The 19,061-nt window shown below is 35.3% G+C and overlaps 4 protein-coding genes and 1 non-coding gene across 7 annotated transcripts in view; 1 reads left to right on the forward strand and 4 right to left on the reverse strand.

Moving 5' to 3' along the window:
• LOC111478405 (histidine--tRNA ligase, chloroplastic/mitochondrial) overlaps positions 1-2,960 on the reverse strand; it is a 6,690-nt gene extending 3,730 nt beyond the window's left edge. The window contains exons 1-7 of one of the 2 annotated variants that reach the window (XM_023122638.1): positions 2,535-2,960; positions 2,368-2,463; positions 1,736-1,824; positions 1,404-1,533; positions 463-555; positions 248-322; positions 5-122 (exon numbers count right to left, since the gene is read on the reverse strand). In XM_023122638.1, the coding sequence (XP_022978406.1) occupies positions 5-122; positions 248-322; positions 463-555; positions 1,404-1,533; positions 1,736-1,824; positions 2,368-2,463; positions 2,535-2,882 (949 nt within the window). In that variant the 5' untranslated portion in view covers positions 2,883-2,960. The remainder of the gene's footprint in view (positions 1-4; positions 123-247; positions 323-462; positions 556-1,403; positions 1,534-1,735; positions 1,825-2,367; positions 2,464-2,534) is intronic. The other variant, XM_023122639.1, reaches the window with a different exon arrangement.
• An 883-nt stretch (positions 2,961-3,843) lies between these two features.
• On the reverse strand, positions 3,844-6,897 carry LOC111478003 (alpha carbonic anhydrase 7-like). Its single transcript, XM_023122047.1, has 7 exons — positions 6,552-6,897; positions 5,621-5,838; positions 5,422-5,528; positions 5,155-5,269; positions 4,449-4,613; positions 4,122-4,175; positions 3,844-4,036 (listed from the first exon to the last, which is right to left on the reverse strand). Exons 1-7 carry the CDS (start codon positions 6,847-6,849, stop codon positions 3,956-3,958), a joined length of 1,038 nt encoding a protein of 345 aa, XP_022977815.1. The 5' UTR covers positions 6,850-6,897; the 3' UTR covers positions 3,844-3,955.
• Positions 6,898-7,210: 313 nt separating this feature from the next.
• Positions 7,211-7,282, reverse strand: TRNAH-GUG. The gene has a single exon. It is a non-coding gene; the product is annotated as a tRNA-His (tRNA).
• A 2,656-nt stretch (positions 7,283-9,938) lies between these two features.
• Positions 9,939-13,290, forward strand: LOC111478733 (probable pectate lyase 12). The gene is made up of 5 exons (XM_023123162.1): positions 9,939-10,171; positions 10,574-10,731; positions 11,501-11,964; positions 12,060-12,310; positions 12,540-13,290. Exons 2-5 carry the CDS (start codon positions 10,589-10,591, stop codon positions 13,125-13,127), a joined length of 1,446 nt encoding a protein of 481 aa, XP_022978930.1. The 5' UTR covers positions 9,939-10,171; positions 10,574-10,588; the 3' UTR covers positions 13,128-13,290.
• Positions 13,291-13,851: 561 nt separating this feature from the next.
• On the reverse strand, positions 13,852-19,057 carry LOC111478011 (serine/threonine protein phosphatase 2A 57 kDa regulatory subunit B' beta isoform-like). 2 transcript variants are annotated; one of them, XM_023122060.1, is made up of 3 exons: positions 18,834-19,053; positions 17,360-18,675; positions 13,852-14,499 (listed from the first exon to the last, which is right to left on the reverse strand). In XM_023122060.1, exons 2-3 carry the CDS (start codon positions 18,536-18,538, stop codon positions 14,188-14,190), a joined length of 1,491 nt encoding a protein of 496 aa, XP_022977828.1. In that variant the 5' UTR covers positions 18,539-18,675; positions 18,834-19,053; the 3' UTR covers positions 13,852-14,187. The 2 variants fall into 2 exon arrangements, with proteins under 2 accessions (XP_022977828.1, XP_022977829.1); XM_023122061.1 differs by lacking the exon at positions 13,852-14,499 and adding an exon at positions 15,282-16,168 and having other exon boundaries at positions 18,834-19,057.
• Between the last annotated feature and the right edge of the window lie 4 nt (positions 19,058-19,061).

Raw genomic sequence — 19,061 nt, forward strand, 5'->3', positions numbered from 1 at the left:
CAACCTTCTAACTTTGTTAAAGACTTTACTGAAAGAACTTGCAACATCTCCTCGATAGCATCCTCTGATACACCAACAACCTTCAGTTCCTTCTTCATCTCATCCAATGGAATTTTTTCTATCTGTTGTTAAGATTAATAGCCAGAGGGAAACAGAGACAGAGAAGAAATTATTACATCAAGACACGCGTCAAGAACGAGCACAAAAATTTAAATATTTATGGAACTTGAAGTCATAGATAACCAACCTTGTCTATGATGATGCAAACCTTGCCAAACATATTTTCAGGTATTCCGTAGCATTTTAATACTTCTTGCAAAACCTACCATCAAACTTACAACATAAGGCATTTACAGAAACTACAACAATTAAAGTCTTTGATTCATGATTGAATGTTCAATAATTAATAAAGAAATAACTAAATTTATTGGAATAATCACAAAAGATGCAGAAAAAAATTACCTTTCGACTGGAAACCTTAAATCCAACATCTGCTGCTGTAAGTCCGATTCGTTTGAAAAAGGCAACAATAGAAGATAGAAGCTCTGCTTCAGCCTACACAAAATATATATTTATATATATGAGCTTAAATAAAATGTGCACACATGCATATTTGTATATATATAAAAAGGTACCCTGTTCAAACAAGGCAGGTACCAAAGAGTAAACTTCATTACAACTAGAACATGTCAACATGGCCAGATGGGTTCACATTTTTTTTTTCCTAAGGTAAAGAAATGAAAAGTAGCAACTAACAAAGCGAGATAAACTAAATTACAGGCTCAGAACCCACAAACACTTGAGAAGACTAAAGATTTACGAACAGAAATATCCATAGAAAAAATGACAGAAATCCGACTTTACAAGTGCTTGCTATTATCTTCTTTGCTGCACCAGAAAAAAAATACCATTTTTTGCATCATGCATCTTTAGAGAACGCATGAGCTATATTCACTACAAGCTGGAAGCAACGAATTGGAAACCATAAGAAATTCACAGCTCCGAAGCTGCCTAATCATGCAAAAACTCTTTTCTTCAAAAGATGTAAAAAAAAACTGATGCCTTCTGCTGCTGAACTTTGATAACCCGCAGCAACTTTTTCAACTGATATCTGGGACTTCTTCATGCCATCAAACACATTACATACTTTGCTTCCCTAAAACGATTGTTTTTTTTTTTTTTTTTTGTTTAGTTTACACAACATGAAGATGAAATAGAACACATGCATCTCATAGTGCAGACCCTTGAAGGCATGAAATGAAGGGACACACATCCCATGTTGAAGGGATAGGAAGTTTCATGGTTGTTGATTTCTTATATCACAAAACAAGCTCATTATAACTAGAAAAGTAATACTCAATCCAACCCCAATGTTCCACTAGCAAGTCTACAACTTCACATACCGTAACCTCGGGTACACCAATGATATCCATATTCCATTGGTAATGCTCACGACGCCGACCTCTAGTCATTCTCTCATACCGCCAGCATTGCCCTATAGCAAACCATTTCAGTGGAAGGGACAAAGATTTTCTGGACAGAAAAAAAGATGGAGATCAAATTCTGACATCTGCACCTGGATACAAAGATAATTAAAAATAAATAAATAGACAGATACTATTTTTCACACACATGATTTCAATTTTTTTTTTTTTTATTATTTACAAAAAAAGTGATAGAATATACCAGCACGTTCCAAGATAAATGAAAACAAAGTGCATCCAATGCAACGTACCCTTTCTGGATCACTAGTCTTGCCAAAGAAGGGGTAAGCTCAGGTCTCAAAGCAACTCGACGATTACCCCGATCTTCAAAACAATAGAGCTACAAAAACAAAGAGATAAAATTCCAATATCAATTAGATTTTATTCCAATATTCTTCTATCAATATGCCCTAATATGAAGAGGCAAGTGATTGCAACATATGAACAGGGTGGGGGCAGGAAGAAGGCAGATGGTGCACAGAATACGAGCTAAAAAAAAAAATTGAAACATGAATAAAGTAAAGGCCAAAATACTGTATATTCAGGATTTTACGCAATTGTCGGCTCTGAGTCTAAGATGGATAGATTAAGAAAACATGTTAGTAATGTTAAAATAGTTAACGAACAAAATTCACGTGTTAGTGTATCCTCATACTGCTGGTTACCCTCTCGATCTTGACTAAACATAAATAGCTTCAATCCTTTTAAAAATTAATACACTAACTTGCTTCAAAAACTGTTAAAAGAAATGGGAAAGAATCTTGATTGAATGAATTTGAATTCGAGTAGTGTTGTATGATCAAGATTTTGGCTAAATTGAAGAAATTAGTGTCCAAACTTAGTTAAGGAAGGAACCAATACAAAAAATTACATCGACACCAACCTGTTCTCTTATTTCTTCACCTGCTTTCCTGATGAACAGCGCCTCCGACTCAAGGACCGGAAAATCAACCTCCTCAAATCCATATACTCGTGAAACCTATTCAGCAACAAAAACTAAAGACCAAAGACACAAAAACCACAAACTAAACTACAATTCGGATACGGAACCTCTCTGAAATTATTGAATAGCCAGTTGCGGAGTCGCATATCTTCCGGCGGAAAATCCCTGGTTCCTTTGGGAGGGTTAACATCGATCTTCTGCAATTCTTCAGTGACCAGCGTCGGAGATAGCGCCCCCGACCTGCCGCCACCATTTCCGCCGTCACCGATAGACTGGGCGGAAGAGACGGCGCTGAGAGAAGAATGAAATTTGCGGTTACCGAAGAATGAGGGCTTCGGAAAGGGGATTCTAAGAATGATACTGAAAGCGAGTGACGTAGAAGAGAAAATGAAGGGCTTCAAACGAAGATTGAGGCGAGGTTGGAAGATAAGGAGCGATGAAGGCTTCGCAGCCATGGTGGTCGACAGTTCAGAGACGCAGCACAGTCAATTGCTCATTGGCGCCTTCTGAAGCTGTACTGCAAAAATACCGCGGACTTTACAATTACAGCCCTTTAAAAATATTGTAAATCATATTTTGCAATTTATTCACTTTTAAATTTGTCCTAATAAAATATTTTTGAACTCTAAAATCATTTTTGAAAATTATTTTTTTTATTTAAATAAATTATAGAAATGGATGGTTGGAAATATACAAATTACACTGTTATATAATATAAGATTAATATAGTTGTTACCATTATTTTTCTTTTCAAAAATATCAGTAGAATAATTTACATAATTATCATAAAATAATGTCATATATATCTTCTAGTTTTTTAAATATTTATTTTTCATCTAATTTCAATAAGATACTTTATAATTTATTTTTTGTTTTTAACAAAAATAAATAAATTTAAGATTTAAAATATAAAATATCAAAATTTTGTAACATAATTAAAACCAATCCCTATTAGGTATTTTGTTTAATTTAACCCAATTAAGTAAATTTTTTATAATGCTTATCTGATGAAATATAGATTGGATTTTTTATTATTATTATTAAAAAAAACATTAATTATTTTTTATATGAGCATAGATACACCAAAATAATTCTATTAGATCTAATAAATGTCTTATATCAGGATTGAAAATTATATGGCAAGAATATTTAGTATTCTCTTATTTATTACCTATGTCTACTATTTAGGTAGAATAACGTCACTCATTCTTACTATGAAACTAATGGAAGAAGTACATTCTTTCTATGAAACTGATAAAAACGGAGAAGACTAAACAAGAACAAGAGGGATCTACGGAAGAAATATACTTCTTCGAGTGAAAAATCAAATTATCGAAATTTAAAATGGTAATTAGTATATTAAATTGGCAATTTTAGCCGATTATCGCGAAGAACAAAATGATTGATGATGGATAATAATATTTTTTTGTAAAAAGGATAATGATAAATTTATATATTTATTTCACCAAAATATTATAAAACAGAGACCTTGACACATTCAATGAAGATGGTGTCCATATGATCAGGTTCAAGATCCTCGAGAGGTCGATAAGATGTTGACTTCCCGGTTATTGAGCCGCTGCAATGGCCTCACATTGCGATCTGCATACTGCAATTAAGAAAATATGTACTCAAAAACATTTGAAGCAACAAAATTATCAAAATTTAGTGGTAAAAGTAATTGAGTTTCTTACATCATGAACAGCTTCTCTCAGCAGTTGCACTTGCTCATGTGAAACTGTTCTTATCTGTTGCATTACCATTCAAAAACTCTGATAAGATTGAGCTATTCATGTAGGCAATATTGTAACAAACTCGAAATGGCTAGAGCTAAGTTCAAAGTTTTCAATTGGAAGAATCAGAAACCTGTTCCTTATTCTAATCCATTTGATATATGTTAAACTTACCTATGATATTTCATTTATTTTGGACATAGTTAATAAGAGAATATCTATCGACCCGATTTAAGATTTACTTTCAATGTTCATAATCAAATGGTTAAGAAGAAAACTCTTCTTCACCTTCTTGTTTATGGCCCAAATTACACCTTCAGTACAGGGAGGAACAGTGAGAGAACCAAGGTATTTGTAGTACTTTTTACCACCAAACTTGATATCTGCAGGATCTATCTCTCCAATCCCCACTTCATGCTCTCGATCAATCATACTGCTTATTTGCTTACTGAACTGAACATCAAGAAACAATAAGTTATTGTTAATGAATGAGCTTTTTATGAAATGGTTGCCGTGTGTTATTTGGATTATAAATTTGTTTGAATCAAATGACCTTAATCTAATCCACAATATTGGGATTGGATTGGTTGGTTGGGATTGTTTGAATACTTCATTTACAAGTAAACCGTTAAGAAATAAAATAGTTGTAAGTTCCGAATTTATTGACCAATTTTTAGTACATTTGATGAGATTAAATACAATGCTCTAAGATTTGAACTAATCTTTGCTTCAAGAAAACGTTTGTGAGCTGAAGAGAACTCAAAAGAATGCAGTAAAATCAAATTAAAAGACATGCATAATTAACTATTGCTCGTAACAGGTAAAATGTTATCCTTTTCATTAATAATTTGTACTGATTCGAATTCTCACAAATTAATTTTAGGAAAATCATGAACTAGACCACAGAAAAAACTCAGAAATCACTTGAACCTATTCAAGCTTATAATCGAGCCATTTGAATTGGGTTGTTTTGTTGTGTTGGGAGGTGGTTTACCTGTGCGAGAAAAGGTTCTGGTTCGCCAATTGTATAGAGTTGACCAACAACAGCAATCTTGTTCTTCACATTGGGATTAGAACTTTGGTGAACCATGTGGAGTTCCATGTCATACCTGATGGGTTATCAATGTTAATCAACAATTTAGAATCATCATTAGATAATTCAAAAGAATAATTATATCTTAATCCGGTAATTAGAATATTCTATTAATTTCAGGGTCAAAGAAGATGGGTTTGTAACATCTTTTTAATGCAAAAGGGATACCTTCTTCCATTGATGGAATGCTCTGAAGGTGAGTGCCAATGCGCTTGTTGAAGATCATAAACGACGCCGTTTACCTTGATTGATCCTGCCTTGCCAACCCAATATACCTACATCCACAGGCACATTAGACGAAATAAAATAGAGAAATCAGAAACCACAAAACTCGATGAAGAGAGAAGGAATCTGTTGAATTTCTTACAGAAATGTCATGGCCCCTATTTTTGATCGTTGCATTGCAAGGTTTGTAGCTTCTCTTCAGGTCTCCAAACTTCGGAACAATCTTCACTCTCTCGCTGGATAAGTCTATGGGAGATTGCAAAACCCCATTATTACAAGCTTCCCACTCTTTCTTTATCTTTCCCCAATGTCTTGGCCCTTTCTCACTCCCTTCTCTGTAATCAAATTCGCTCTCATCCTCTGCAACCCGATGATTTTGAAATACTGAAGTAAGCATTTGAGCCAAAACTCTAGTTTCCATCTCAAGAGTTAACAATTAATTTTGATTAAAGGAATGAGAAGTTATTCACATAAAACGATTCAGATGAGAGCGGTACGTCGATTCAATAACTAATCAGTAGAATCAGAAATGGACATAGAAACCTAAGCATACGGTCTAAACACAACAAGAAAATGGAGGTGGGAGAATCAAAACAATGTTGCAGACTTGCACGATTAAATGAAAGAAAAATTGTTCACATAAAACGATTCAGATGACAGCGATACGTCGAAAAACTAATCAGTAGAATCAGAAATGGAAATAGAAACCTTAACGTACGATCTGAAAACAACAAGAAAATGGAGGGTGGGAGAAATCAAAACAATGTTGCAGACTTGCAGTCAAGAGTTCACTGCAACTATTTCGAATTACCGATGTAAATATTCGAGCCGAACAATCTATAGCTTCCATCTCAAGATCTAACACCGATATTTACACGATTAAGTAAATGAATCGCCAAACGATTCAGACGAGAGCAGTCCTCTTCGACTTAAAACCAATTGATAGAATCAAAAATAAAAAATCGAGACCGAAACATAATAGCTTAAGTGAAAGGCAAAACGCAGATAGAAAAAGGAAAAGGGAAATCAAAACAACATAGACAGAGATATATCAGTAACGGTGAAGAGCTTACCAACTTCTTGCGCCGAGATTGAAGACAAATGCAGGGAAAACAGCAGAAGCGAGAAGAAAACGATGAGTGTAGTCTCAATTTTCATGGCTTCTGGAGCGAAAACTGAATCGAGGAAACGGATTTGCAAGACAAAGCAATGGAATCGGAGTTGAAATTCGGTAAATTCTCTCAGATTATGAACAATATATAATGTATAAACATCGAGAGAGAGAGAGAGAGAGAGAGAAACGGAGAGCAGTGGGAAATTTCTGGGGAGGTTCTGATGCAATGGAGAATGAAAATCTAGAAGAAGAAACATGTGGAGAGTTGCTGTTCATAACGCTCCCATGGAAGGCGGGAAGAGCTGATTGAGTCATTTCCAGTGCTTTTTTTTTTTAATATTTTTACTTATTTGTAATTTTAATTTATCTAAAAAATATTGACAATTGTTCCAAAATCGATATAAGAATGGGTGCAGAAATTTAATTTTAAATAATATCAAAATTTTGAAATAAATCTACTATCTTAATATTCAACATAATTAAAAACTGAGATTAAATGATATCGCCTAATTCTACCTAATTTTTATATAATTTACTATAATAAATGTTATTTTAAAGAAAATATCTAATTAAAAAAAAAAAAAGTAAAATTAATTTTTTTGAAAATTAAAAAACGAATGTGGCTGCTGGGATTCGAGCCCAGGTCTCCACGGCCACAACGTGGAATTCTTACCACTAAACTACAGCCACCTTGTTATTGTATTCTAATTTAAATTATTTAGATTAACATAAACCTTGCGAAGCATTATAATGAGAATTTTCTTTAAAAAATACTTAATTTTATATTGTTGAAAACTGGTGCTCGGTAAATTTTAAAATGTTAATAAAAATAAAATGCTTTTAACTATTAAATACCCTCCAGCTTCTATAATGTAAATATTAAATAAAACTTTGACGTGCAAAATATTCTTACTTAACCAATTTGGATTAAAAACAAAACTTTGAAATGCTAAATTTAATATTTGCTGAAAATATATAGATTAAAAATGATCCAATTTTTAAATATAAAAGTACTAAAATATGAGGTCAATGGTTGGTTGGTTGCAATTCTAAATTTCAAGATTTAGTTTATTTCTAAAATATTTAAAAATGACATTATAATTATAATATAATACCCATTACTTCATTATATGTTACATTTTAATTATTATATTTATTTAAAAATTTTAATGTACAAAATTATGTTGTAGTGAAATAGTGGGCTCAATTGTGGAATGGGCTGAAAACGAAATTGATCGATAAAGGCCCAAATGATAACGGGCTCAAAAGATAAATAATAATATAAATATAAAAAGATATAATTTAATAATATAAAATAGATTAATTATGAAAGAGACACAAAAGGTATGGGCCTCGAGGAACATGAGGAGGTTCCTTTTATTTTATTTATTTATTTATTTATTTATTTATTTAGAAGTAGTTTGGTAACCCCAATTACACGCATAACTTTAAATTAATTAATTAATTAATTAATAATAATAAGGAGATTAAAGGTTGAATAATAGGTTAAAGCCAAGAAATTAGGGCTCTCTTTTTAGTATCTCTCCATCTCTCTTATCAAGGAAGACTCAAAACCATCAATCATATCAATAAAATAAATACTATTTTTCTTTTTATTAAATAAATAAGACCAATTTAAAATACTTCGAAATGTTTTATTTAATTTGTGATGTTCTAGTAAATTAGAGATACTTGAATGTACTTGAATCACGAGATGGTTCTAAAATAGAGCTATACATATTTACCTCATAGGAATCCTCGTTTCAAACAAAAATTGAAGAGTTAATTGGGAGAGATTTCGCTCCATAATATAAACAGAACTTACAAGTTAAGCACTTACAAGTTCTCATGAGCTTCTTTCATTTCAGTAATGAGGAGAACATAGTTTTTCGACAAACAAACAGAGAATCTTTATATACTTTCAAAACATTACACATTTCAGTTGATATACGAATCATCCTTGCAATGACCAATTCCTTTATTTTTTCATGCAAAATCTACGATAAACTGTCAACAAAAATTTTAGTGCAAAATCTCTCCAAACTTAGGGAAGCTGTCTTCTTTCACATACATATTAACAAATACATACATATATATATATACACACACATACATTTATTCCATTACATTTTCATAAATTTATGGGGGAAAACTTGGTCCCATGAAAAAAAAAAAAAAAAAATCAACTCGAACCGTCCCATTTTCTACAACTTCGAGACATTTGTAAAAAAACAGCATCTCATAAATGGAATATTTAGCAGATGAGATAATGGAGGGAAGGAATCTCGACTTTGGTTTCTTTTTTAATAAACACTTTAATATGAAAAAATTAAAGAGAAGAAAACGCAAGAGGAAAAAAAAAGTGTATTTTTCTTTACTCTATGGACACATTAGGTTGTATAAGCCATTTGCCAAAAGTGAATGAAAAAAAAAAAAGAAAAATAAATTTATAATGGTACCAATAGGAAGTGTAAAGCGTTCGTAAAAGAAAATAAAATTAGTTTGAGTTTTGGAACGGGAAAAAGTCAACAATTTAGTGAAGGGCAAAGTTCGCTTTATTTTACCGCTGTAGTAAAAAAGGTAAAATCTTTGAATTCGAAAAGGTTAAAAGGTGTGTTTGGTAAGAAACGTCAAAATTTTAGTTTGGATTAGTTTTCTAAGCAATTACACCATTTTTAGAAAATAGATGAGCACTCTATTTAAAATAATTTTTATAAGTAATATTTAAAAATATTTATTAAGATATATATTAGGAACAAAATTTAAATCATAAAGAAGATAAAAGAAAAATAAACCCTAAACTCCCTTTGTGGGGCCCGATGTCGTTAAAAAGAAGAGAAGAATCAACCGTGGATTGGCGCGCGTGTTCCATTTAGGGCGCTCGTGCCTTGTAATACGCCGGAAACGGTGAAATCACTTTTTTGCCACCCAGTAACCCAACAATTTGAATTTATTACCATTAATGAATGAAATATATATAAATTAAATAAATAAATAAATGATAAATAATAGTATTATAATTGACAAAAAATAAAAACATTCGAATCTACAGTATACATATAGAGTAAAATAATATTTTTTAATTAAATTATTTTACTATTTTATCAGGTTATCTAAGATTACCTACTTAGTAAATTGTAATGACATAATATAAATGTTCATTCTTTACCTTTGCCTAATACAAAAACATCGGCCTCCCGACACTTCAACCGATTGTTAGTTGATATAAAAAATAATAGGTTACGGGTCCGAATCTCCACTTAATCTGTTGTGTTGTATATACACAAAAGGAGAAAACATGAGTAAATATTAAAGTAAAGAGTGGAGAATATCCTTTTACCACCTCAGAAATTGAGATTAAAAACAAAAACAAAAAAGAGAAAGAAAGGGAAAAAGAAACAGAGGAAGAGGGGAATCTTCAAAGAGTCAGTCCCATAGTCAAAAAGGAACCACTTTTCTCTCCACATTAACTTCTTTACGTTGCAGCATTATCCAGTTCCAAACCCAGCTATTTACAATCATTTATACGGCCCAATCATCTTATGCCACCTCACCACCACTCCCCCGGATTTCTCAAATTTTGAATTTGCGTTAGGAATGGTAAGATCTCACATCGATAGAAAAAGGGTACCTAAACCTCTCGTTAGAAAAATTCTAAAGAAAGACAAAGTCAATCAAAAACGCAAAGGTTCATTAACAAGAAAAGTAAATTGGATACAACTTTACTCCTCGAGAACCAAAGATTCTCTCTCCCCCTCTCTCTCTTTCTCTCTCTAACTGAATCCCAAAAGTCTATGACAATGATTATACTAGACAGGAGGAGAATTGAGAATGCTTTTGAAGGTAACATGGAAGGAAGAAAATGAAGAAAAACAAATAAAACACAGTTCTCAACTCAGGCAACAAACAAATACAACTTTAGGGCAATATCTAAGCCTGCAGAGAGAGTGAGTGAGAGAGAGAGTGAGAGAGAGAGCTTACCATTTTTGCTCCAAAATGTTGACCACAACCTGCATTGTGCTGCTAGCTTTGCTGCTACCCTCCTGCTGGCCGCTAGGTGCCAGTGCCGCCGCCGCTCTCAACCTCACTCTCCCCGGCCAGCATCCGAGCCCTGAACTGGTTGCTCAAGAAGTTCACAGGTCCATCAATTTTCCATTTTTTTTTCCACAAATGTTGTTTTAGAATCACTATGTTCTTGGCTTGGCTCTCACTCTAACTGTCTGCATTTTGGAACTTTTAGCTACATTGTCCATTTTCTCTACTTTAATGGCCAGTTTCAAGATTTTTATGCTTCTTTTTTGTAGGATTTCATGTATTAGAAGTACAAAATCAAGTTTAAAGCCCGGTCTTTCTGTTTCTATGTTCTTGGTTGCTCTGTTTTTCATGGCCTTGTTTATTTCAGCTTATGCTTAAATCTTACTCTACCAATTTTGTTCTGGTTAGTAACTATTATCTTTCTGACCCATTGTAAAAACTTTTAGGTGCATCGTTGGATTTCTTCACAAATTGAATCATTTTTGAAATCTTAACCTACTTTTATAGATTTAGTAATTATAAGAAAAAGAAAATGCCATTCAAATCTACAGTTTTCCATTTCATTTCATATCTTAATCTTCATGCACTGTTCTTTGTTAGATTTCGGCATTTTTAAAAGAAAAATGCTGCATAATCCGTCTCCTTCGCTACAGTTATTGGCTACTCTGTTTTTGTTTCTGTTTGTGATGAAAAGTACTGAAAATCCCCAAGTTTTTCTTCGTCTATCCTTCTTTCAGATCATTTGTCGAATTTGAAGGTATATCTCTGCAGATTCAACCATTTATGGAGCTGACATTTAGATTATACTGTCTAGGAAATGTTTAAGTTCCTCAAAAATCCTAAATTATGGAAGGAAATTGTTACCTGTTGCAGGAAAGTGAATGCTTCCGTAACGAGAAGGCAATTGCTCCAAAGCTTAGAGAAAGACGAATCTCCTTCTTGTTACACCGGGAACCCCATCGACGACTGCTGGAAATGCGATCCAAACTGGCCAAACAACCGCCAGCGCCTAGCCGATTGCGCCATTGGATTCGGCCAGTACGCACTCGGCGGCAAGAACGGCGAGTTCTACATCGTCACAGACGATTCCGACGACGATGCAGTCAATCCAAAGCCCGGAACGTTACGATACGCCGTGATACAGCCTCAACCTCTCTGGATCGTCTTCCCGGCCAACATGCTCATCAAACTCAAACAGGAACTCATCTTCAACAGCTACAAAACCCTAGACGGCCGCGGCGCCAATGTCCACATCGTCGGCGGTGGCTGCATTACATTGCAGTACATAAGCAACGTCATCATCCACAACATCCACATCCACCATTGTTATCCATCAGGTAACGAAATCGAAAAACCTAATCTACCTTCCTGTACACCAAATGTTGGACGAAATGCATCGATCTGAAGCTTGGCTCTGGCTCTGGCTCTGCAGGTAACACCATGGTCCGATCGAGTCCGACGCATTATGGATATCGCACGAAATCGGACGGCGACGGGATATCCATCTTCGGATCGAAGGACGTATGGATTGACCATTGCTCACTCTCGCATTGCAAAGATGGGCTGATTGACGCGGTGATGGGCTCCACCGGAATCACAATTTCAAACAATTATTTCTCGCATCACGATGAGGTTATGCTTTTGGGTCACAGCGATAGCTACTTGCCGGATTCCGGAATGCAGGTAAGTTCCCCATCCTTACTCCTTGTTTCTCTCCGTAAATTACTTTAATTAGTTTAATTAAAAGTTTATCCTCGTTTTTCACTATTATTTTAAAATATTTACTAATTTATGTCGTATTTCAAATTTAGTTAAATCCGTTAAATTATAATCTTTTGTGAAATTACAATATTACCCTTATTCTTTTATAAACATTTTTAATAATAAAATAAGGTTTTTGCTTTTTATAAAGGTAACAATAGCGTTCAACCACTTCGGCGAGAAGCTAGTCCAAAGGATGCCGCGATGCCGGCGAGGGTACATTCACGTCGTCAACAACGACTTCACCCAATGGGAAATGTACGCAATCGGCGGCAGTGGGAGCCCCACCATCAACAGCCAAGGCAACCGCTACACCGCCCCATACGACCGCAACGCCAAGGAGGTGACCAAGCGGGTCGAAACATCTGAGTCCGAGTGGCGTGGCTGGAACTGGCGTTCCGACGGCGACATCCTCGTTAACGGCGCCTTCTTCGTTACCTCTGGCCAAGGCCTCGAAGTCAAGTACGAGAAGGCCTACAGCGTCGAGCCCAAATCAGTCGCCCTGATCGACCAGCTCACTTGGCACGCCGGCCCGCTCGGCGTCGGCGGCAGGGATAACAATTTGGGGATGTGGACCACTGGCCCCAATGGTGGGGGGGGCTTTATCATTGGGTCTGGTCCGGACTACACTGACGACATGTCGGAAAGCTTGTCTCGGATTGGGTCTCCTTATTTTGTCATGGTAGTGTCTGTTTTGTTGTGTTCTTTTTGCGCATTGGCACTCGCATTTGTGCAATGACGACATTGAAGCATCTGGGGATGAAAGCTTATGACAGAACAGACAAGCGAGAGTGGTTTTTACATTCTTTTAAAAGGCACAAAGGCCTAAAATGTAAATCCATTCGTCACCCATTACATGCCAAAACTGACTTGAGTTTATCTAATTTGTTTTTGTTAAATCAGCCAGTGTGGTATTAGCTTCAGTACCAACCCATTATGAATAATTTGTGTCTATTTTACGAGTTCTTTCTTTAACTTTACTATTTATGAAAGTCCATAGATATATATCGTCACACCCTTAATAGGTAATACTACTTCGTTCTCATTTTTAACGAAGGTAGGACCTCACAATCCATTCCATTGGAGTCTAACGTCTTTACTGGCACACCACACGATGTCTGACTTTGATACCATTTGTAACAACCCCAAGCCTACCACTACCAAATTATCTACTTTAACTCATTACATAACTACCACTATCAAATATCATCCACTTTAACTCATTACATAACATCATCAGTCTCACAGTTCTAAAACGAGTCTGCTTGAAAGAGGTTTCAACACGCTTATAAAAATGTTTCATTTTCTTTTTCAACCGATATGAAATCTCCTTACATAGAAAAGAGTTAGAGAATAAGAGCATCTGCATGATGCTCAGCAAAGGAGGTTTATAATTGTGCATTATTTTTCAAGCAACTGAAACATCATCATAAGAAAGCTAAAAAAGAAAAAATGAGCATTTGAAGTGAGAAGGGCAAAAAATATATATATTTATAAAGCACATAATAATACTTCACAAATCATTCTTAAATCTGCAGCAAAACTACTAAAAAATTCCTTACATTTTAAATTACATTTACTGCTGCTGGATGCGGATGCTGATGCTGGTTTCTTTCTTCTGATACCTTCACCTTCACCTTCCCAGGGGTTTGGATTCCAAGAAGAAGGAAAAAAAAAAAAAAGGAAAAAAAAAGAATAAAGAAAGAGAGTTGGGAGTGAAAAAAATGAAAAAGAATACCAAAAAATTTTGAGAGGGTCAAATCTGGACCGTCTATATCAGTCATTTATGTTTAAAACTGTTACCACGCAGTCTCCACTCTGCGTGCAACATCTGCCAGTCTTTTCCAAGCTAACTCTCTCTGCTCTTCGACCTCTTTGGCCTTCATCTCTTTCTCTGTGTACTGCCTCTCACATTCTTCAAACAACTCCTCGTCCATTTCTATGAACATCTTTCGAACATTGACAGTCAGCCCATGAACCGCCTGGTTCCAATGACTTTGGATATTCTTCTCCAATGCTTGAAAGATTATTGGCAATATCACAGCCCGGTTTTGGGCTATCAAACCAACAATATGTTCATTGTTCCACAGAAACAGAGCTCTTTCAGACACCTGCATCATATACATTCACAAGGGCCTTATAAAAAAACAAGGGGAAGAACAACAACCCTCAACAGAATCATACCGGAGGAAACTTCAAAAAGTATTTGGTTTGTCATTTTAATAAAAAGATGGATCACTGAACTGCACATATAGAATAATTGAGCTTTTCAAATCCTTGTCAGTCAGGTCTACATTGTCTATCATTCCAAATGCTCATGCATGCATACTTCAGAAATGTGAAAACCCTAATCACACAAGTCTTTGTCAGCAAAACAAAAGGCAAACACGTTTTCGTTCACCAAAGAAAGCCCTAAGAATACTTCCATGGATAAATGCTTTCAAATCATACACACTAATCAAACCAAAAGCTCTCTTCCAACAACAGATTATATCTTGGGATAGGTCAATCTCAACTAGATTCCCTATAAAACAAAAAGCAATTCATCACATTCTAAAACTTTTCTAGTGGTCGTTATACAAACCGAGACATTCTTATACTTTTCACCGTTTATAAGTCCAAATCTTAAGCATTAGAAGCCATACACTAACTGGCAACACCCATCAGAAAAAAACAGAGATATACTCCCAGGCTGCCACCTGTTTTACACGTTAAGAAGATACATTTTAAAACCACAAGAAGAAACCTAAAATGACGTGACAGTTGAAGAATAGGTTTCTCTTATGGATATAAATTAATTAATGCACATTTACAGTGTCATCATAATGATGCCGTCATTAACCATTTAAATAATAATTTGAATTTTTTAGACCGATAAATTGAATAGTCTAATTGATGTTTTTATACAGTTAATTTAAATTAATTAGAGTATATTAAAATAAATGCCTACTTAAATTAACTGCGTACATCTTTGAATGCATTGCCATACAAACTAAACACACAACATCTTTGACATGCATCCTATAATTTTATGCAAGCCGCAAATTAAATGGATCCTAATGGTCTTTCATGGTGTCCCTCCCTTCTCATGTTAAAATTTAGATACCTAAATTTGAACCTGTCCTCGGCTTAGGCATTCTGTGGAGCACAAAGGAGGAAAAATAGACCACACATTCCCTTGTCACGCTTTAGCTACTAGCCTCCGGCACAAGCGTTTTCAGATTTTTGGTTGAGGGGGATAGTTTGCACTAGAGAAATTTTACAGTTTCATAACATCTTCACTTTATAGTTTAAACCCATCCCTTTCAAGAGGCCTTTCAAGAGGAAAAGTAATATCCATATGCTTAAAGGGCTACTCATCACGAAACTCGGCTAAAAGAGGAATAAAGGAGCATGAACTTTCCACAGTGTTGACAGGGGGTTGGGCCAAATTTGGAATGTTATTATAGTTTTTGTTTATTCTTGGTGCTCTCACAGCAGAGGATTTAATAATTACATTCCTTCTACTGAGGCTATTGAAGACAGATTTTGTTGTAGCCTTGGCCTTCTAGTTTCAGCTATCATATGTTCCAATGAAATATTTAGTACCCAATCACAGGGCCGAAAAAATATATACCAAACTAAATTTTGGTCATCACTCCTCCAAACATTACTATTGTGTCATAATAAAACCTTAACTAGGCCCTACGATGACAACATCTGGAGTCCCCACATTAAAAACACCTCCCAACAGGGGATAAGAATTGAACAAGCCCCATGACATCAATTAGTGCTTCAAACCTACAAAGCGGAAATCAAATTGAGAGAAAAGGAATCCCCGTACATGTAAAGTAAAGCCTCAGATAATTAAATAAGTAGTAATATCTAAGTTTCAATAATAACAGAAATTGATAGAGATTTTTCAATTAGGAAGAAAAATTATAGAACCAGAAGGATTTTACTCATCACAAAAAGGAATTCGTGTAATTGACTATGAAACTGTTATGAAGCAGTTTTCTAAGAAGCAGAAGAAACGAACACTGGTATGCGATCAAAGATACAATATTCCCAAATCAAATTCATTAAATTCAGACCTGGGGCAGAACATCAGGTTTTTTATGAAGCAGAAGAAAAAAACACAGATGCATACAGGTTGTTATGTTCCACAAAGGGACAAGGCCAAATCAGAACATCCAAAAAAAAAATCAAAAAGTAACTGAGAAACAACCACATTATAAACTAAAGAAAATGTAATGCATATGTTAGGATTCCACCACTTTTATATTACATTATCGAATAAACCAACCAATAAACATAGTACAACAGATGAAGAACTACAGTTATCAACAAATAAAACAGCCTTTAAAAAATAAAGTAAGAACTAGAGGGCATCACTGTTTAGTTTTTTAACCACTTTTGGCTAGTTATATTAGGAAGGATGCAGTGACTGCAAGTCCAGAGGGTACGAATGTTTGTCCTCTACTTTGCCATCCAATCCATCCCACCAGAGAAAAAACAAACTAGTAGTATTTCAAAGTACGATTAACAACGAAAGAATGATAGCAAGAAAAGGAAAAAAAAAAAAAAAACCTCGGGGATAACAACTATTGCTCCCCCCCTCAACTCTCTCTCTCTCTCTCTCTCTCTCCATGAGAGACGAGAATATATATTTATGATTTAAAAGGAAATAGACAAAAAGGATGCGGCAAGAAATTCAAATATGGGAAAATCAAACTATAGAGGCAAATCAAACATCGAATCTTGCAAGACACAAAACAACTGAATAACTAATGCACCTCCTAGTTATAAACAATTAAAATTGGTCTATTAAGAGCGTGAATAAACAGTTAATAAGATTTGTGATTATCAGCAAGACAAATTACTTATGCATCTCTATGTTGAGACAAAATTTTAATGCATTATGTTATATAATATCAGACATACAAATCATGCTAATGAACAGAACATTGAAAATATTTAATAACTTCAAACCTGAAAATGAGAGCTATTCAGGCAACGTGCAATCTGTCTAAAAAGTGGAACCATGCAGCGCTGAAACTCCGCTGATTGTGTGGCCTCTAGTACTTCTTCAAGCTCTCCCAGGAAAAGAACTTCTTTCTGGCAGTTGATCAAGGGCCAATATTTCAACAACCCCCTTATAACGGTATCCGCTAACTTGAAATCTTTCTCAACAAACTGTGTTATGCAGTAGGATAGCTGTTGGTGATAGATTGCAATTGATTTAGGCTTGTGCAAAGGAATAAGTGCCCGAACAAGAAACAATTTATGCTCCTCTTTCATTGGTAATGCAAACCCATTGATGATACTCCCAAGGATTTCCAAAAGCTCACCAACACCACTGTGTCTTTCTGTCTCGTAAATGAACCGATAAAAAATGTTATTGATAGCCTTCCGAATAAATGGCCGATGAACCATGAACTTTCCATATATACGATGCAAGATTGTCTTCAAATATTCCCGCTCACGAGGATCCTCAGAGTCAAACAAATCCAAAAGTTTCAACACGAATGAGTGGTCAATATACCTCTTGGAAATTTTGGTATCAGTATCAGATGACACAACATATCTCAGTAAAAGTTCATATACAATCTGCAAATGAGGCCATGACGGTTCCAGATAAGGTTCGTCTTCTTCAGGATCAGCATTTTCCTGGCCCGTATTTTCATACGAAGCTGGAGGCAAGCCCCGAAAAATATTAACTGAAATCATTCTAATCATTTCTTCTTGACAAGTTTCTGTGATTTTGCCCGACCCCGATTGTATCACATCGACCAATTCCATAAGAGTCTGCCGCTTAATTTCCTTCTCTCTGGCAGACTTCATTGTGTCCGAAAAATCAAACTGATAGCAACATATCTGCAATTTTCTAATGAATAAATTCTGTCTTTCTGAAGCCGGTGCATCGCGGAACAACGGGAGAGGTTCGATAGTGCCGGTAGGAGGCGTCAGCATCATCACCCCCGGAGCCCAGTTTGAATTGGGGCCCGATGCAGCAGGTCCAGGCCGAGAAGCATGATTCACCACCACGTTCGTAGTCGAAACAGACCCAGAATTGCGATTCCCCGACGGTCCAAAGCCATAAAGTGAAGGATCAGTAGCGTCGGACTTGGAGGGCTTACGATGCCCTCCCTTCATAATTTTCTTAAACATATCTCCTCAAAACAACAAACCCTAATCCAAAAATTCGGTAGGTTCAAGGAACGGGAATTAAAAGAGAAGCATGAACCACCGCTTTATAGGATATCGATTCCAAGAAATGATGGATCAACATGCGCGGATTAATAGCCCTAGGTCATGATTAAACAAGAGGAATGAAATCCTTCTCCCACTAATCAATTCTAACTGTAAAAAAATCTATAGAAGCAAGCATGGATCTGGAATTAGGGATTGGGACACGGGAAAACGGAATCAAACAAGAAACAAAAAGAAGAAAAAAAAACGTTACCCTGCCGGAATACAATCTCTGTGAAACTTGGCCGTCAATGGATCCAAGTAATGAGTCATCCGAGTCGAATCGCCAAAATGCCGGCGGAATGATCGAGCGATATGATTCCGGCGATCAATCACATCAGAGAAACAGAGCCCCAGAGAGCCAGAAAGAGAGAGATTTCAAACAGCGGAAGTGGAAGATAATTAAAGAAAGGAATGAAAAGCTAAAAACAGAAAAAATAAA

The sequence above is a fragment of the Cucurbita maxima genome, unplaced genomic scaffold (genome assembly GCF_002738345.1).
Source record: "Cucurbita maxima cultivar Rimu unplaced genomic scaffold, Cmax_1.0 Cma_Scf00004, whole genome shotgun sequence".
Classification (NCBI taxonomy): Eukaryota; Viridiplantae; Streptophyta; class Magnoliopsida; order Cucurbitales; family Cucurbitaceae; genus Cucurbita; species Cucurbita maxima.

What these genes read in the sequence shown, in the direction of transcription:
- LOC111478003 (XM_023122047.1), bottom strand. Translation starts at nt 6,849, where the DNA reads ATGTTTCTTCTTCTAGATTTTCATTCTCCATTGCATCAGAACCTCCCC. An exon ending in ATAGGGGCCATGACATTTCT is followed by an intron (nt 5,529 to 5,620) that starts GTAAGAAATTCA and finishes CTGTGGATGTAG; the next exon opens with GTATATTGGGTTGGCAAGGC. An exon ending in CAGAACCTTTTCTCGCACAG is followed by an intron (nt 4,614 to 5,154) that starts GTAAACCACCTC and finishes CTTGATGTTCAG; the next exon opens with TTCAGTAAGCAAATAAGCAG.
- LOC111478733 (XM_023123162.1), top strand. Translation starts at nt 10,589, where the DNA reads ATGTTGACCACAACCTGCATTGTGCTGCTAGCTTTGCTGCTACCCTCC. An exon ending in CCACCATTGTTATCCATCAG is followed by an intron (nt 11,965 to 12,059) that starts GTAACGAAATCG and finishes CTGGCTCTGCAG; the next exon opens with GTAACACCATGGTCCGATCG. An exon ending in TGCCGGATTCCGGAATGCAG is followed by an intron (nt 12,311 to 12,539) that starts GTAAGTTCCCCA and finishes CTTTTTATAAAG; the next exon opens with GTAACAATAGCGTTCAACCA.
- LOC111478011 (XM_023122060.1), bottom strand. Translation starts at nt 18,538, where the DNA reads ATGTTTAAGAAAATTATGAAGGGAGGGCATCGTAAGCCCTCCAAGTCC. An exon ending in TGAATAGCTCTCATTTTCAG is followed by an intron (nt 14,500 to 17,359) that starts GTTTGAAGTTAT and finishes TATATGATGCAG; the next exon opens with GTGTCTGAAAGAGCTCTGTT.